Here is a 20,120-nt window from a genome sequence, read left to right as displayed (position 1 = left end):
GAAACTCATTGAATCATTTCTTAATACCCCTTCATTCATAAATTGAGTGACTTGTACACAACAGCAGGGGCACTGTAGGATCATGTGTTCTCTTTGAAATACACGCACTCATAATCATGACTTCACTTACACTTGCACAAAATAAACGGATTTTCTTTACCACGTTGCTCTGGGTTTCTTTATATATTGTGGTTAGGATTTTTTTATTTTTGACATTTCGTACCACAATTATTTTCACTTTCTTTTTTCGCATTTTTCCAACGATAGTTCCTTTCATTTCGAGACATTGTTTTTTCCACTATTTCATTGATAATCCCCATTTTTAAGGGCTACTCTTGCACTCTTTTTTTTTATTGTTTTTGACACTGCCAACAAGGCAGTGCGCACTCTTTTTCATATTTACCATGATACAATTAAGAGGTAGTGTCATTAGCACAACAACAAAAAACTACCCCCAACGAAAATACCTTGAGTGGCAAATGCCGTTAACTGAAATGTCAAAGTGGTTTTAAATATAAACTTTGTTTTATCTTCTTCAAATATGTTTTATATTTGTATAAACGTTGTAAAAACGTAGCTTTCTGTACGTGGTTTTTTGTCCATTCATTTACACACACACACACGATTTGTCCGTCTGCTGCAGTGGTATATAATTAATTGGTCGAGGGCATATACCATGTATAATAACCAGGTAGTGTACTGTAAACAGCTGAATACAATTTTTTTTGACGAAATGCACCATCTGTCAACGAGTTCTGGTTGTGTCTGTGTATTAAATTAAGAACCATGCCTTACACAAACAAATGAAAAATGGCGCGAACTAGAAACAAACGCAAAATCAGAGTTGCACTAATCACGGATTTTGACAGTTAGTGAACTCAATATTTTGTTGGTGGGTAAGTGTCACTACACGTAAATGAATATATCCTGGTATATACCTATGGGTAGTTAGCTCAAGGTACATATGTTGAGGAAGACTTACATATTATAATGTGACCTACACATGGTAAGATAGGGTTGACTTACAAACTTTATGAAATTTAATGCCCTGAGAGAACTTATTTTTTTCCCCCTCCCATCCTTTAATAGTGGTGTTCAACGGATGGTTGGGTTTTTGGTGTGCGGCCTAATGTGCAACCTCATCGCCACCTACTATCAAATAGTAGACAGCCAGCGCCATCTAAAGGCTGGAAATCGACTCCTGTTAACGAAAGAAGCAGCCAGCTGACACAAACTGTCAAATTTGACCACCACCATACGTTTTGTTGGTGTCCGCTGGAAGTCAAATTTGATGATGGAGGCGAATCCAAGCCAAGCCGACCGATGATCCAAGAAAGCGCATTTCTTTTTCGATTGGGACTTGGCAGCTTAAGGAGGTCAAGCTCAGTGAACAACAAGAGGAAAAAACACCAGTGAAAAATTTTCTAAATTTTGTTTTATTGAACTTCGTTTTATCTGAAATGATACCAAATGTGTACAATATTTAAAAAAGCCAAATGTGTACAATATTTAAAAAAGGCTTGAAAAGTGAACAAATTAACAATTAAAAAAACTGAAATTTTAAAGAGATAAAGCTAAAAAAATCTAAAAACTTAAAGAAGCAATAAAACAATGCAAAAGGCCTAAAAGAAAAACTAAAGTAAATGAAGTTGTTCAAATACCTGAAAAGTAAAAGTTATTAGAAAGACACAAAAGGCTGAAAAAGAAAACTTATTAAGAAAAAGAAAGCAATTTTAAAATCCCGAAAAGAAAGAAAATTCGGTAAAGAAAGAGAAACATTGATTAAAGTTAACCCTGGGAAGAAATGTACAGTAAAGTCAAAGCAAAAAATATAACCAAAGAATCAAAGTCAATACTCCTCCAGCTTAACTGCTATAAGAAAAGACAGCAACTGGCACATCTGCAATTGACGATTCTGCAACCGCCACAACCACATCCACCATACCCCAGCGAGAGGTCCAGATGCTGTTGCGCACGCCAGCGTCAATAATTCATAAAGATTCTCATGACCAGGAAACCCGATTGCATAGGGATCCCAAACTCGACTTAAGACAAATCTAAAGGGTGATTTTTTTGAGGTTAGGATTTTCATGCATTAGTATTTGACAGATCACGTGGGATTTCAGACATGGTGTCAAAGAGAATGATGCTCAGTATGCTTTGACATTTCATCATGAATAGACTTACTAACGAGCAACGCTTGCAAATCATTGAATTTTATTACCAAAATCAGTGTTCGGTTCGAAATGTGTTCATTCACCGTAACGTTGCGTCCAACAGCATCTTTGAAAAAATACGGTCCAATGATTCCACCAGCATACAAACCACACCAAACAGTGCATTTTTCGGGATGCATGGGCAGTTCTTGAACGGCTTCTGGTTGCTCTTCACTCCAAATGCGGCAATTTTGCTTATTTACGTAGCCAAAGACTAGACAGACAGACGAGAACTCGAAGTGACCATATTGAACACACACCAAGGCCACATTCTACACTGGCAGTCCATTGACATCCATCCGAACAAGGCGACACATACCATCTGAAAAGAGGGAAAATTCCAAAATCTTTAATATTGTTTTTTTTCATAAAAGTTGTTTTTAAAAGGTTAGTATCCGATTTTATATCAAAAGTTTAACTTTTTCTTGAAATTGTTTGGAAGTTATAAGACCCAGTTTAAATTTCTTTTTTTTTAATTCTAATTACAAATTTTCTTTTTTATATTTTCTAAATCTACGGAATATGAGGTAAGTAAAAGTAAGAGGTTCCCCTTAAACATTTCTGGATGAGGGATGCCATGATTGGGGTGAGCAATGTCCTGAGACGCCGTGAAGGTATTTTGGGCGCCAGGCAATTCCACAGTTGCGATGTCTACAAGTTTTTTTTTATATAGGCGTTTTGTTAATGGTCTATTGCGTATTCTTATTCCATCGATAGATGGTTGATTTATTATGTGTTTTTTTTGTCACTTGCCAGAGGATTGGATTGGCAAAAGAACAGCGCCTCACAGACTGAGCTAAAAACCGGTGTTCAAATGCCAACAACCAGCGCCCGCCATTCCGACTCCTCACTTCGATGGCAAGGGACCCTTGGGTCCACGGCATGGTGTTGATCTTCCCTTTAATTTGGTATACGTTTTGTTTTTTTTTTTGAACGAAGTCCATTTGTGATTTCCAGTCTGAAGTTTGTGTACTGCCCTCCAGTTTCAAAATAGAAATCTGGGATATATGTGGTACACCAAATTAATGGTGTTGATCTTCCCTTCAATATGCGGAGCGGAGAATCTCAGTAAGAGGTCGGGCGGCAAAGGCTCTTGCACATATACTGAGTGCTTATGATGCTCGATATGACAAGGCGAGTTATTGGAGCCTTGAAATAACCAAAGGCCAGCATGTTCCCGCTGCGATCGGTCTTTTGGATCGGAACGAGCTTGCTCACCTACACATTGCATGTGAGGGTAGCGTTTCTCGTCAAGCACTTGTAGGTGAGCAAGCTCGTTCCGGTCTAAAGGCCTCCAGACTGAATTTTGTTTCCTGCCCTCCAGTTTCTAAACAAAAATCTGGAAGGATTGTTGTACGAAAAACAGTTCTGGGATATATGTGGTACAACAAAATAAAGGTGTTGATCTTCCCTTTAATTTGGTTTACACACTTTTTTGGACGAGTTCCATTTATGGTCTCCAAAGTGAATTTTGTGTCCTGTTATCCAGTTTCGGAACAGAAATTTTGAAGTTTTGTTCTACGAAAAACTGTTCTGGGAGAAGTGTGGTATACCAAATTAAAGATATTGATCTCCCCTTTAATTCGGCATGCGCACTTTTTTAAACGAAGGCCACTACGCCCTCCAAAATGAAATAATTTGTTCACAGCTTTTTGTTCTAGCGACAGTAGATGTAAACGGTTGATAATTTCCGTACATGCCGAGTTTTTGTATTAGTGTCACCCCGTATTACTGCCATTTGCGAGTTATCGTTGTTATATTCACACAGGTAGGATACATGCCGATTAGAGCGCGCTCTATTCGTCTATGTCGTACATAAAGCAAGTCTTATGAATACAGAAAGTAACAAGTCTTACGACATGTCTGATCGTCGAAAAGGAGCTTTACTTTGATTACTTTATACATAAGTACTGGGTACTGTATACAGATGTTTCATCACTCATATTTAATGAAAATCATAGCATACTTTCAGTAGGCATTTTTAAAGGACAATCTGTTCCTTCAAGTTGAAAATAAACTGTTCATAAAAATTAAGCACTTAAAGCAAAAAACAAAGTTTGGAAAAATGCAACATTTTTGGGTTACAAAGAAAACTGTTCAAAGGAAATTGGGTTCCAAAGAGGATGAACACATTATATCTTCTGACTCGGAATTAGATGCGAAAATTGAAATATTCAAGTCCATAAATGAGACTACAAGTGAATTGAGCCGAATAATTGATCTGTATCAGGAACGTCTTTGCGTGCTGTCTCAAGAAGAATGTGTTTTCGGACGATTTCTTAAAGAGGCTGGAAAAAGGAGCAAAACAACAGCTCTAAGTATCACTAACACAGGAAAATCTGTCACATATTGTGGACAACAAAGAATGTGTGTTAGGGTTCCTCTTCTCAGATTGCAGCACGAAGTCAACATTTATAGGTACATAGTTATGCCTTCTTTTGCATATTACTTGATGTAAACGTTTAGATACGTTCTACATCAAAACTTTTTTAATTTATTGGAAATTTTTAAAAAGTTAAGTATTTTATCAAAATATTGTCTTTGCAAATAGAAATCGCGCTATTACCGATACACAATCGACTATATCAGCCATGGAGAGGGAACGAACGGAATATAGAGCAGCCCTTGAATGGATGAAATCATCCAGTTCAGAGTTAGACCCTGACACCGGCCGAGGAGTTGACAAATTTAGAACAGCGCAATCTCACGTACGTGGTGCTAAACAAATATTCGATACTCTGTCGATGGATTCAATACAAAAGGTACATTATTTTTTGTTCCCACAATATATAGCTATAAAGATAATTTTTAATTGGCAATAAATACAAATACAACTCACTTAGGTTCGAATTGAAAAATTCTCAAAATACTTATGTAACTGAGGTATGAATAAAAATTCTTCCAATTTTTTTTATGGAAAATGGTAGTCGTTACTGGGTCCCGGAATGAATAGGAATGGGCGATGGGTAAATACCCAAAAGGTATTTACCCGGTAAATTGGGTAAATTCCCGGGAATTTACCCATTTATACCCAAAAGCTGGGTATTTATAATTTTGCAGATATCTTGGGTATAAAAACATTTTCCATACAATTTTTGATGATTTCGTATTTTTTGTATATAAACCTGACCTTCTGATCTCAAAAAATAGTATTTTAGTTTTATATAGCCGCTATATAGAACGATCTCCAGACTTAAAGTCTTGAGGTAATAAATTGGTATTTTTTCATCCATTTCGATTAAATTTGGCACAGTGATTTCTGGTAGACCCCTACCCATTTCTGTGAAGTGTGGTTCAGATCGGACTATATTTGGATACAGCTGCCCTATAGACCGACCGCCCGATCTCCCGATATAGGGTATTGAGGCCATAAAAGATCCATTTATTACCCGAATTCGATGAAATTTGGCACCGTCTGGTAGATCCCTACCCATTCCTGTCAAATGTGGTCCAGATCGGACAATATTTGGATATAACTGCCATATAGACCGATCTCCCGATATAGAGAATTGAGCCCAAAAAAGGAGCATTTTTCATCCGATCTTGATGAAATTTGAAACAGTGAGTCTTAATACACCTCTTCACCTTTGTGTCGAACATCGGCTAGATCGGACCATAGTTGGATATAGCTGCCATATATACCCATCTCCCGATATTGAGTAATGAACCCATAAAAGGAGCATTTTTCTTCCGATTTTGATGAAATTTGAAACAGTGAGTTTTGGTACTCCTCTAAACCTTTTTATTAAATATCGTACAGATCGCACCATATTTGGATATAGCTGCCATATAGACCGATTTTCCAATAAAGAGTATTGAGCTCATAGAAGGAGCATTTTTAGAGGTGTATTAAGACTCACTGTTTCAATTTTCATCAAAATCGGAAGAAAATTGCTCCTTTTATCGGCTCAATACTCTCTATTGGGAGATCGGTCTATATGGCAGCTATATCAAATTTTAGCCCGATCTGGACGATATTCAACAGAAAGATTTATAGGGGTATCCAAATATGGTCCGATCTGGACCACATTTGACAGAACACACTGTGCCAAATTTCATCGAAATCGGGTAATAAATGGATCTTTTATGGCCTCAATCGGGGGATCGGGTGGTCGGTCTCTAAGGCAGCTTTTTACAAATATAGTCCGATCTGAACCACTCTTCACAGATGGGTAGGGGTCTACCAGAACTCACTGTGTTGAAAATTGGGTACTAAATTTTTTGATAACTGAAGGGGGAGCGGACCCTCCCCCTTACACCAATTTTCAGTAACGTCAGATCTCGGAGATGGGTGGTGCGATTTAAGCGAAATTTTGTGTGCTCTCTTATAGTAACCTAAAAATAAAAGTTTGGATTCCAAATTTCGGTTGGGGTACCTGGGGGGTCGCCCCACCCTCAAAACCTACTAAATGTATATATAGACCAATCACGACAATATGGGAATCAAATGAAGGACATTTAATATTAGAAAACGTATCTGATATCCAATTGTCGAATCAAGTGTTTGGGGGACCACCCCAACCCCTAAACACACCTAGGTTAGGTTAGGTTTAAGTGCCAGTCTGCCTTCAGACTCACTTAGACGTTTTTGTCCATTGTGATACCACAGGAACAGTAGAAGGAAGATGCCTTTTAGTTCCTACCGTTGAACCATCCAGATCGCTTTAAAAAGCCCAATAACTTGCGAATGTTCACATCCGCTAAATTAGACTGGTTATCAAAGAAATGAGAACCTAAAGTGCAACTTCTTGTAACTGCTAATGTGGGACACACACACAGAAGGTGTTCTATAGTCTCTTCTTCCTCGATGTCCCTACAGCTTCTGCAAAGTCGTTGCTGGCAACCTTTAGTCATGTTTTCCAATTAAACATTGGCCTGTCATGACGGAGACAATGACTGAGACGTCTGTTCTAGCAAATGACAGCAAAGCAGTAAACCTCTTCAAGTTTAGATGAGGCCATATAGTTTTGGAATGCTCACATCCCCCTCTTTGTGACTATCTATCATTCATTGCCCTTCGGGCTTGGTCCTGAACACTTAGCTTACATGTCACTAGAGGCATACCCACAGATTCCAGTGTCCCTGGAGTGTGTAAGGTAGTTCCTAGTCTCGCAAGCTCGTCCGCTTTAGAATTGTCTGGGGTATTTCCGTGGCCCGGCACCCAGAACAGGTGAATTTTGAACTGTTCCACCATCTCGTTGAGAGATCTGCGACAGTCGAGGGCGGTTTTTGTGTTCAGAAATACGTTCTCCAGGGATTTATTGGCTGCCTGGCTGTCTGATGACATTATATCTTAGCCATTCAGCCACTTCCTTAATTGCAAGGATCTCAGCTTGATACACACTGCAGTGGTCGGGTAACCTCTTCGATATTAGCAGTTCTAGATCTATAGAGTACACCCCAAAGTACACCTGGTCGTTTAGTTTGGAACCATCAGTATGGAATAGTCTTCCATACTTCTGTTACCAGGGATATCGTAGTTCCAATCGTTTCTATCAGCAAAAGTGGTACAGTAATTTTTATAAAAAAGCGGCTCAGGTAGGGTGTAATCAACACTGCCTGGAACATTAGATATTGTATGAAGGAGACACAGTGTCCGTAGTCGGCACATGACCAATGAGAAAGCTCCCTTAACCTCACGGCAGTGGTCGCTGCATTTTCGGTAGCCACAATGTTCAGAGGCATAAGATGTAGCAATGCATCAGATGGTGTCGTCCTCAGTGCGGCTGTGATGCACAAACAAGCCTTCCTTTGGATCCGGTTACGGAACATTCTCTCCACCCAAGGAGACAGGTTCTACTGTAGGCAATTTGTATCTTGTTCTGTCTTGCACGGATTTATACCTAGACCACTTTCGGTATCCCACTTTGCTGTTGCACGTAAAGCTTCCTGAAGTATATCTTTCAGAGTGCTAGGAAACTTTCCCCTAACCGCAATTGCTACGTCATCAGCATACGCGATCACTTTTACGCCTTTTTCTTCCAGAGACAATAATATATTGTTAATGGCTATATTCCAAAGTAGAGGAGACAGTGCACCTCCTTGAGGAGTTCCTCTGCTGACCCATCTTTTTAGATTCACAGTTCCCAAGGCTGCCGTAATGCACCTTTTAGTAAGTTATTAATACTCTTTCTTACGGTAGTGTTGATGCAAACTCCAACTCCTTCGTGATTGACGTCGGTTTTACATTATTGGAAGCACCTTCAATGTCAAGAAATGCAACCATTGTATATTCCTTGACAGCGAGAGAACCCTCTATGTAGCCGACTAGGTCGTGAAGTTTCAGTGGATTTGACTTTCCTATAGTCATGCTGCTGCCGCGACAGGCGATCTCCAGGCATCTTTGCCCTAAGATATGTTTCTATCAACATCTCAAGAGTCTTCAACATAAAGGATGACAGACTAATAGGATGAAAATCATTCGCCATCGTATGGTAGGGTTTTCCTGCTTTCGGAATGAAAATGACCTTTATGTCCCTCCATTCCGCGACAGGCGATCTCCAGGGATCTTTGCCCTAAGATATGTTTCTATCAACCTCTCATCAGCCTTCAGCATACAGGATGATAGACTAATAGGACGAACATTTTTCGCCTTCGTATGGTAGGGTTTTCCTGCTTTCGGAATGAAAATTACCTTCCTGTCCCTCCATCCCACAGGTATATATGATATTCTGTTACAAGCAGAGTATATCTCCCTACGCCAGGGAACCAGTCAATCAAGAAATAATTCAGCCTGTGATACATCATCAGGGTCTGGCGACTTAATGGAGTCGAAACTTCTTATCGCCCAAAGGATTTTCGGCTCAGACACAATTTCCCTTATGGCCTCCGACGAATGCATATCTGTGACAACCTCTTCTGGCGCCTCCTTGTCCGTTGGAGAATTTCGCGGGAAATGTGTATCAACGAGTAGTTCTGGTGTTTTCTTACCAGACAATGTCCATACATTCTCGGACTTCTGGATATACCCCACCGTAATAGGTCTCGAGCCCAGAAAAGAAAACTAATATAAAGATGATCAGAGAAGCTGTGGTCATCCAACACATCCCAGTCGCATATTCTTCCACTTATATCTTCCGATACAAAAGTAATATCTAGTACCTCCAGCCTGTTCCTGGTAATAAATGTCGGTTTATCCCTTTTTTTACAAATCGCCAGATTGCAACTTATAATATATTCCATAAACAGCTCCCCCCTTTCGTTGACATCCGAACTCCCCCATATCAGCTGATGTGCATTAGCATCTCTTCCTACAATGAGGCTTTTCTTCCCCACAGATGCTGTTTCAACCAGCGACTTAAGGTTTGAAGGCGGCATCGCTGAATCGTGTGCCATATATAGGGAAGCCAACCAGTAATGTGACTTATTTATTTCAACGCTGGCTACTACTAAATCTTTAGCGTTTAGCGACGGAAGAAGAAAAACATTTAGACTACCCTTTGCAAGAATAGAGGCTCTGTGTCACCCATTCCCCGTACCCTTGAGAAGTCAAATCCCCCAGCCTTCAGGAGGATCTTTAGTGCCGCCGAAGCGGCCTTACAATGCTGGAGATTTATCTGTAGAAACCGGACCATTAGCCTCGTTTTCTGACTCCACCAGGAGTTCATCCTCACAAGATACGTTAGATTTTGTTATGATGAGCTTTCGTACGCATCCAGGGCAGGTGAGAAAGCTGTGGAACCACTCTTCCTCAGGACACTGGACTTGCCCCTCCTCAAAAACATGTCCCAAAGAGGACAAATTTACGACCATATCAATATGGGGCTCAAATGAAAGGTCTTTGGGAATTAAGCACGAATCTGATATCAATCTTCGGGAAGATGTTTCTATGGGGCCACCCCACCCCCATAACACCATCCAAATAGGAAGTATTTGCTGACCATTGCAATATGGGCCCAAATAATAGACAATTTGGGTCTTCAAGACAGTGGAGCTCGATATTGATAGTTTTTTGGGCCCACACCCCATACCGGACATATTTGCTGACTTTTGCAATAAGGGGCTTAAATGAAAGGTATTTAGGAGTTGAATACGAACATCCAACTGTGGGACAATGTATTTGGGGCACCGCTCTTTCCCTAAGACCCCCAAAGTGTAAAAATTTGGCGACCATGCCATTATGTGGCTCAAATGAAAGGTATTTGAGATTGGAAAACTATTGTAATTTGAAAACCAATTTTGGGGCCAAGTGTTTGGGGGACGCCTCATCCTTTATACTCTACTTAAACCAATGGCAATATGAGTTTTAAATAAATGATGAAAACGAATTTGATATCTAATTTCGAGGCCAATGCCAATATGGGGTTCAAATAAATGATTTATAGATATATGAGAATAGGGCACGTAGCTGATATTTTTTCAGAGCTTAGTGTTTGGGGGACCACCCCACTCCCCAAAACACCCCTAAATCGGGTATATTTACCGACCATGTCAATGTGGGGCTTATATGAAATTGATACCCACTTTCGGGAACAATTTTCTGGGGGTCTACCCCTTTCCCAAAATAGACCACAAACAGCAATTATTTACTCACCATCGCAATTTGGGGCTCAAATAAAGGTATTTAGGAGTTGAATACGAACATCCAACTGTGGGACAATGTATTTGGGGCACCGCTCTTTCCCTAAGACCCCCAAAGTGTAAAAATTTGGCGACCATGTCATTATGTGGCTCAAATGAAAGGTATTTGAGATTGGAAAACTATTGTAATTTGAAAACCAATTTTGGGGCCAAGTGTTTGGGGGACGCCTCATCCTTTATACTCTACTTAAACCAATGGCAATATGAGTTTTAAATAAATGATATTTGAGACAAGAGCACGATGCTGATATTTTTTCAGGGCCAAGTGTCTAGGGACCATCTCACCCCCGTAAACACTCCTAAATCGGATATCATGAGAATATCGGGCGGAAATAAAGACTTTTTAGAATGGCATTAAACCCTCCGAGCGAATTCGTGGTCCAATAAAGATCATATGGAATTCAGATAAAGGCACTTGTATTGTTAGTCAAGCGATATGCATATACTTTTTTCGTAGCATGGCATATCACTAAAAGCTTTTTTTTGTCGAAAACAATATTCAAGGATAATTTTGTTCCATATAAAGTAAAAGAAGGCGCGGCGGAGCAGGCTCGGTTTAGCTAGTATATAACTTAAATCCGATTTTATGACATCAGAAGGTCAGGTTTATAGACGAAGAATACGAAATCATCAAAAATTGTTTCGAAAATGTTTTTATACCCAAGATTCTTCAAAATTATAAATACCCAATAAATACCAAAAAATTGTATTTATTGGGTATTTACCTAATAAATACCCAAGCGTTGGGTTAGAGACGTTATCGTCCATTGCGATACTACAGGAACAGGAGAAGAAAGATGCCTCTAGTTCCTACCGTTGAACCATCCAGATTGCTTAAAAAAGCTCAACAATTTGCGAATGTCCACATCCGCTAAATCAGACAATTTTTCAAAGAAATGAAAACCTTCAGTCTGTCACCATGTTTTCCGAACAGACAGTTATCTGTCATGACGGACACAATGACTGAGACGTCTGTTTTAGCAAGCGACAACAATGCGGTAAACCTCTTCAAGTCTGGATTTGGTAACATATTTTGGAATGTTCCGGCTGAGTATATAGTAGGTGGATTTTTGAAGCACCTTCAATCAGATTACAAACTCATATAGCATTATAGGTCTGACAACTGCAGTCTATACTCAGTGCATGACACGCGGTTAAAACTCTGTTCGGTATGCCAGAACAACCTCCATCATAGGTCGGTTCCGGCGAGTTGAAACCGGTGCATGGAGTGGGTACATTTTCGATCTTGCTCTGGCCTTAATTACTACGGGAGTATAGTCATAATGAATATGTTGCAAGGTGCTGTGCGAATTTAGACAGCAGTGGATCTCAAGCGTCGTCTTCTGCGTCCTCTACATCGGACTATGTGACACCCCCACTTCTCACGTGCAGCAGCATCCCAGCCCCAATATTGCCAGGCCAGTGCCGGGAAGTGTATCATTTTTGCAGTTGAATTGCAACCGTCTCCGTGGCATGATCGACGAGATTGTGGATTTTATAAGTCGGAAGAACATATTGGTCGTAGTGATCCAGGAGACAAAGCTGACCAACACCTGCAGCTTGCACAGTTGTCACGGATACAGTGTGCTACGTAAGGATCGCTCAATGAATGGAGGTGGGAGATTGGCCTTCGTGATACACCATTCCGTGCAATATAGATCCTCTCGCCTGGCCTACGCCTAGCGCTAGTGACCCCTACATGGAGTAGGGAATAACAGTCAGGTCCAGTAGTGCCGATATAGAACTATACAACGTGTACATGCCGCCGGTTGGTAGCTGTGTCCCAATTAATGGCCAAGGTTACAATCCCGACATAGGTGGGTTACTATCTGGGCATCGTCTGGTTCTAGGGGACTTTAATGCGCATCACACTTCATGGCATTCTCCCCTATGTAACGACCAACGGGGCATAGCTTTGGCTGATCAGATTGAAGGCTCCCCGTTTTGAATGAGAATGAGGATACTATGATTACGAGGAGGTGTAGCAGATCGCAAGACATTTCCATTGCATCCCCTGATCTTCTGAGGGACGTATCCTGGCAAGCCGTCATCTCTTTGAGGTCATACCACTTCCCCATAATTCTCACCATCGACAGACCACCCGACTCCATATCAGAGATTTTTTATTTTATTTATTTATCAGAAGAAGGCCGATTAGGCGGCTTCAGAGAGTACACCAATCGCCGCTTCAGTGAACTGCCACCCCCCTCTCCTGTGCTAGTGGCCGAGAAGAAATTCCGAGACATCATTAACGCAGCTCCCGCTCGCTTTCTACCAGCCGGTCGAATACCCCAAGTGCGGCCCAATTTCCCGGCGCAAGCAGTCGTACTCGCAGACGAGCGTGATGGGATTCGTGGTATGGACCCCATTAACCCCAGAATCAGCGAGCTAAATCTGGAAATAGACAGGGTAGTCAACGAACATAAGCGGAATTTGTGGCTGGAACACTTGAAGCAATGTAACTTAGGCACCAGTTTAGGCAAGCTGTGGTCTACTGTTAAGTCACTGTCGAAGCCCGGTAGACGGGATGGCAGGACCTCTTTTCGCGAAGTAAGCGTGACTGATCCGAAGAGGTTTTTTTTATTTAAGTCTATAGATAATAAATACCCTTACAGACTAATAACAATATATTTACAAAGTTGGTTTTATAATAAGAAATTTTCAAAAGATCAAAATATCTGGTAGGTCTGATAGGAACGTTAAAGAAAATTCGACTCAAAAGAAAGCAGCAATCTATTTGACCATGAATTAAATTTGTCAAAAACGTAATGTTTAGCATGGTTCTACGACTTTTTAATGTAGGAAGCTTTATAAGATTTAATCGGTACCCATACGAAGGTAATGAACTTCTGTTTCACCCATTTCGACGTAGACTAAATAGTAGAAATTGTTTTTGAACCGATTCTATCAAATCAGAATGAATATTGTAGTGCGGATCCCATACCACTGAACCGTACTCGAGATTACTTCTAACTAGCGACGTATATACGTTTTTCGTTACAGAGAAATCATTAAGTTCTTTACTCCAGCGTTTCATGAAGCCAAGAGCATTACGTGCGTAGTTTTAAGAGAGATTATTATTGAAAATGATATGTGTTTGCATTTGGAAATATTAAGTTCCATAAAGTTCTGGTTGCACCATTCGTAAAGAGTATCAAGGTCATACTGAAGATAACACTGTTCATCGGAGTCTCTCGTTGATCTGAAGATCTTTACATCATCTGCATACATCAAAATATTCGAGTGCTTTAAAGTAAAAGGGATATCGTTTATGAACAAACAAAACGGCACAGGGCCAAGGTGGCTTCCCTGTGGAACACCAGAAGAGACAACAATTGATTTGGAAACTGCAGTACCAAATTTAACTCTTTGAGTACGTCCAGTCAGATATGATCTGATCATCTTTAGTAAAGATGGACTGAAACCAATAAGATCTATTTTCCTTAACAGAAGGTTGTGGTTGACTTTATCAAATGCTTTACTAAAATCGGTATATATAGTATCCGTTTGGTAGCGTTCCCTAAAGCCATCGTTGACCAAACAAGTAAATTCTCAAAATATTTGTTATCGTCGATTTCGATTTCCGGAACCCATGTTGGTAGGGAGACAATATAGAAGAGACTTGATGTGAAATAGTGTCAGTCAGAATTTTCTCTAATAGCTTCGGAATAGCATTCAAAATTGAAATGCTCCTGTTGAAAAGTGTACAAAGGGGATACGAAAGTTTGAGAGCGCAATGCATTAAAATGTTCGATGGTATTCCGTCTGGATCGGGATTAAAAGTTATCTTCAGTGACCTTAAATTTTCAATTACTACGTTGTCGCCAATCCCAGCTGAAATGAATTGGCGAATTTTTGATTGTGTATGGATATGTTCCACATAAATCATAATAATTATCTGAGTAGGTAGTGCTGAAAAAGTCAGCAAAGATGTCGGCAATGCCTGAATCGTTATCAGCTACTTTAGCTTTAGTTCGGTAAACTATTACAACGGCGCTTTGAATTCACAAATTTGTAGAAGGATTTAGGATTTGATTTCAATTGATTTCTAATTTTATTCAAATAACTACCATATGCCAATTTGTTTTCTTTATTATATTCGCATCTTGTTAATGAATGCATCGAAAAGTCACACGTTGACCCTGAGCGTTTAAACCTTTTATATAATTTATTCTTCTTGTTCTTCAGCCTAGAAAGATTGGTTGTATTCCATGGAGGACCAGATGCGTTGCAAAAATTAGTTTTAGGGACAGATTGAGAAATAAAGTCAAGTAGCCCAGTATAAAAAGTTGAAATCATTTCATTGATATCTTTAGATCTGAAAATTTCATTCCAATGAACAGATGCGAGTAGTGAGTTTAGTTTGATGTAATCAGTTTTAGCAAAACTGTACACTTTTTCAATTGCTACATCTCTTTTAACTGTAAGAGTGGGATAGAGTATAAGTAATTTGAGTGTCGGATGATATCTATCCTCAGGACTTACAACCGGATCATTAGAGCTTAAACATAACTCAGATGGTTGATTAACGAAAACAAGATCGAGTAATTTAGAAAATGAATTGTTTATGTAATTAATTTGAAAAAGACCAAAATTTAACAATATGCCGATGCATTCATTAGAAATGCCATTTGGTATCACGGGTGTTAAATCATTTGATTTGGACGAATGAATCCAGTTAATTTGAGGAAGATTAAAATCATCAAGGGCAATCAATGTGTCTCTTGGTTGAGACGACTGAAATGCTGATTGGATTGCAGATACGTGTTTTAAATAAATATCCTGAAATGAAGAGGGTGGGACGTAGGAACATGAAATAAATATTGAAACATTTTTAAAAAATATTTTTACGGCTACAAATTCAATATCCAAGGAAGATTCCACTATTATTTCTTCAGAAGGAAATTCAGTGGAGACCGCACACCACCGCCAGACTTTTTCATTTTATCGTTCCGATCACGCCTATATATTTGATATTTGGAATGTAATATTTCAGAATCGTTACCTTATTCTGATGCCAAGTTTCAGTAAAAGCGATGATATGATAATCGAAAATAAAGCTATCTGAGTAAAGAGAAGATAATTTTGTATTTAACCCTCTAACATTTTGATATACTAGAGATATGTGATCAGCAGCAAATGATAAATTTAGTTTTTTGGCATAATTTCAGAGTTAGAATTAGTTTGGAGGTAAACAACATCAGATCGAGGCCTATCCTTAAATATATTGTCGGATAAATGGCTTAGCGGGCCAAAAATCAGGTTTTATAACGACTTCAAAAATGTCTTCTCGAACAATGATTCGGAAAGAAGCTTTGCTACGTCTTTCTTGGTACTTAAATTTGTAAACACTCAATTCGACATCAATGTCAATCTTTGATTATATATAAAATAGCATGTCATCGGTGGAAGTTGCAGCAGCGAATTTGGCTGCAAAAATCGCTTTCTTACTCGGGGCAAATTTTAGTGGTTTAGGAGTCGTAGTTGGTAGTTTGGGTGTAGTTTGTGGAGTGTAAAATGTTGTTGTTCCAGGCGGTAAGGCAGAGGCACTAGGAGCACTTGATGAAGCAGCCGTGTTCGATGGAGTCAATAGGCCAGAAGGCGGCAGAGTATTTAGTCTCGTGTAATCGGCGACTAAATTGGTTGTTGGTTGCTGATGCATTGGAATTGGAATATTAGACGGAACTGTGTTTATATTAGGATTCAATGTTTTTTTTTCTTTTACGCATTGAATCGATGGGTGATTGCAGAAAATTCTCCAGGCATGATGCATTTTCAAAAACTGTTTTCTATCTTGCAAATTTTTCCATTAAGGCGACGAGTTCATTATTTACATTGTTTCGAATTCACTGCGAGCATTCTTAAAAAATGCATAAAACCCAACATCGAATACTTTCTTCTCTTACTCCTTTGTCTTCTCTTATGTTGTCGGCAGTTCTTGCAGAAAGTTCGACGCACTTTGCGTGATAAGACATATAACATTACCAGCAAGATACCATAGATTCTTCGATGTTTTTATTGGACATTTCGATTTCGCACAGATCACGTTGAGATAACTAGTGGACAAATGATCCTATTGGGATAAACTTTTATTTCAATAAATGTTAATAAGTGAAGTATAGTTTTAGGGATATGTGGTAAATTTAGTCGTAATTGTTTTGGGTTGCAATAAATGTTTACTGAAAAGCTCTACTCATTAAAATTACAACAAGGAAACTCTCTATTTATTTGTGAGAGGGTATCAGCAGTTTCACGAGACACTCATTTATTGGTGTTATTGTTTTGTTTGTAGTCTTCTTTTTCAACTTTGCAAAAACTTTATATGCACTTATGTATGTTTTTATGTTTTTCAATATATTCAACGCAAGAAATGTGTCACCAGATCGATTCAAAATCGTGTTTTTATTTTTATTCGTAGTGATCACAACTGAAACTATGAAAAATTTTGCGTTTTTAATGCGAGCTTTAAAAGAACACGTCCACTCTCAATGACAGCTTGCCGATAGTCACTTATAAAACACTTGATGGTAGCGACGAGAGTACCGTGAGGTAATGGTCCAATCGAAATGTTACACAGAATAGTTGTGCCAATTATTGCGAAGAGTTGTCACGAAGATCCGAAACGTTGGTATAATCATTTCCGCAAGGTGCAGATGATGATAAATTCTACCCCACCAAGAAGCACGAAGATATCACCATTTAAGCTGTTAACAGGCGTCGCACCGTGGGCCAAAAGGCAAAATAAATAGAAAATAAGTCTACAACTTTTTATCTATTGATCTAAGCATTTCAAAATGTTCTAGACATTTGTAGAGGAAGTCATAAACTTTCAGGAAAGTACTGCCCCTCGGGTCAACATCTTTAATACAGGGTGTTAAAGCTGACCACTTTTAACTTCTCCAGCATTTTAGGGGCCATACTTTTGATCTTCTGAATCGATTAGCACTATTTAGTACACTAGATAAAGAGCTTGACGAGATATTAAAAAAAATACGAATAATGTACCATGCCATCGTGTACCGTTAATAAGTTATGAGTTGTTTAATTTTAAAGTATCAAAATTTTGACTTTGTGTTATTTCAGTGTTTTTTTAATAACTCCGTCAATCTTTAAGTTATAAACTTAAAATTTTACACAATTTGTGCCAGTATGTGTATGCTCAAAATAAAAAATAACGTCAATATCCTTAGCAATCGTTTTTAATATCAAAAATATTGTTTTTTTAAAAATGTTTCAAAAAACATACTCCCATTTCCTTCAAGTTTTCGCAAATTTTGTCCATGAAACTATTATCATTTCTTTCCATTTTCACAAAGTGGAGGCGTTAAGAAAAATTTTAAGTGCTAATTTGACCCATTTCGATATCAAACCACCTCGTTATGTTAAAACCAATACGACTAAATTTTTTACTAAATTTCAAGTTTCACATTGGCAAAAAAAGTTCCACGGCGATTTTTTAAAGTTTTTTTTTGGACTTGAATTAAAGCTTGAAATGTTTTCAACAATTTAAGGTACGTCTCGCCATATCCTAGCCATAAATGAGGTCACTGCAGCCAAAGTACTAAAAAAGTCGATTTTCAAGAAGCATTTTATTCACTGTTAAAAAAAACGAGTACTACGTCAAATTTTATTGCACATGTGTGTGAGACCCTTTTTTCTGTATCACTTCTGCTACAAAACACAGAAAGTGAAAATATATATCTATCCTGTTCGATTTTATGTAACCGGCAACATAAAAGTTCATTTTCCAAAAAGGCGAATATTCCAAATTTTTTTGTTGTCGTCATCATTAGTAATGAAAACCGACCGACTTATTTATCCTTACTTCATTAAACTCAATGTAAAAATCTCTATATGTGAACATTGTGTATTTGTGTTTAGATTTGATGCAGACAAATGTTACCTGTTTCGCATTGTCGAATTTCCAGGAAATCTACCGTATCAAAATGTATGAAGAGTGACTAAAATCGGATCTACCAAAAAGAAAAAACAAGAAGTATTTAAAGAGGATGGTAGAAAGTATTTCAACTCCAAAATCAACTACGGAGTTCACAGAGGAAGATGCACTGGCCCTAATTTTGAACCTAGGCCTCTCAAGAAATAAATACTCAACAATGAGGATGGCTCTTCGTGAAAAAGGTTGGGGTTGTTTACCCTCAAAACAAACAGCATTGTACAGTTCTAGGACGAAAATAGTGCCATCCAATATACATATATGTGGACGAATTGAAAGCAAGAGTAAAACTTATTCATCTTCTTGAAAATACAGCTATAATAATTATATCTAATATTACTGAAGAACAGTTGAACACATCTAATAATTCTGAAGTGGTTTTGATCAGCAAATGGGGTTGTGATGGATCAGCTGGATTTTCCGACTATATACAACAAACAGAAATAGATACCATCTTCACATCAATTTTTATGGCTTTATTAGTACCATTGAGAATGAGATAGTATAAGGACCAATCTTCATCATCTAAAGAAAATGCATTTGAAGAAATATGGTTAAATAGAGCGCCTAGATCAAAATATTTTTGTCGCCGAATTGGGTTCAAGTATACGAAGAAGGACCGGAACACAAGACGAATCAATAGGGAAGAAATATAAAAGTTTCGTTTCAACTAAAGGGTGATTTTTTTGAGGTTAGGATTTTCATGCATTAGTATTTGACAGATCACGTGGGATTTCAGACATGGTGTCAAAGAGAAAGATGCTCAGTATGCTTTGACATTTCATCATGAATAGACTTACTAACGAGCAACGCTTGCAAATCATTGAATTTTATTACCAAAATCAGTGTTCGGTTCGAAATGTGTTCATTCACCGTAACGTTGCGTCCAACAGCATCTTTGAAAAAATACGGTCCAATGATTCCACCAGCGTACAAACCACACCAAACAGTGCATTTTTCGGGATACATGGGCAGTTCTTGAACGGCTTCTGGTTGCTCTTCACTCCAAATGCGGCAATTTTGCTTATTTACGTAGCCATTCAACCAGAAATGAGCCTCATCGCTGAACAAAATTTGTCAAAATTTGAACACATTTCGAGCCGAACACTGATTTTGGTAATAAAATTCAATGATTTGCAAGCGTTGCTCGTTAGTAAGTCTATTCATGATGAAATGTCAAAGCATACTGAGCATCTTTCTCTTTGCCACCATGTCTGAAATCCCACGTGATCTGTCAAATACTAATGCATGAAAATCCTAACCTCAAAAAAATCACCCTTTACAATTCGCTATGATAGCTGGAAAGGTAGCAAACGCATTGACTGGCGTTATGTCCAATTGGACTTGTAATATTTGTGGCAAGAAAAATT

At 38.6% G+C, this 20,120-nt stretch overlaps 1 protein-coding gene across 1 annotated transcript in view; it reads left to right on the top strand.

The window, feature by feature from the left end:
- The first annotated feature begins 4,159 nt into the window (after window positions 1-4,159).
- The window catches only part of LOC106092140 (islet cell autoantigen 1), a 64,241-nt gene continuing 48,280 nt past the window's right edge, over window positions 4,160-20,120 (top strand). Inside the window, exons 1-2 of the mRNA XM_059370886.1 lie at window positions 4,160-4,634; window positions 4,768-4,978. Of these exons, the coding sequence (XP_059226869.1) occupies window positions 4,282-4,634; window positions 4,768-4,978 (564 nt within the window). The 5' untranslated portion in view covers window positions 4,160-4,281. The remainder of the gene's footprint in view (window positions 4,635-4,767; window positions 4,979-20,120) is intronic.

The sequence above is a fragment of the Stomoxys calcitrans genome, chromosome 1 (genome assembly GCF_963082655.1).
Source record: "Stomoxys calcitrans chromosome 1, idStoCalc2.1, whole genome shotgun sequence".
Lineage (NCBI taxonomy): Eukaryota > Metazoa > Arthropoda > Insecta > Diptera > Muscidae > Stomoxys > Stomoxys calcitrans.
Note: the sequence above shows the minus strand (reverse complement) of the source record. Positions and strands in the feature narration are given on the sequence as shown.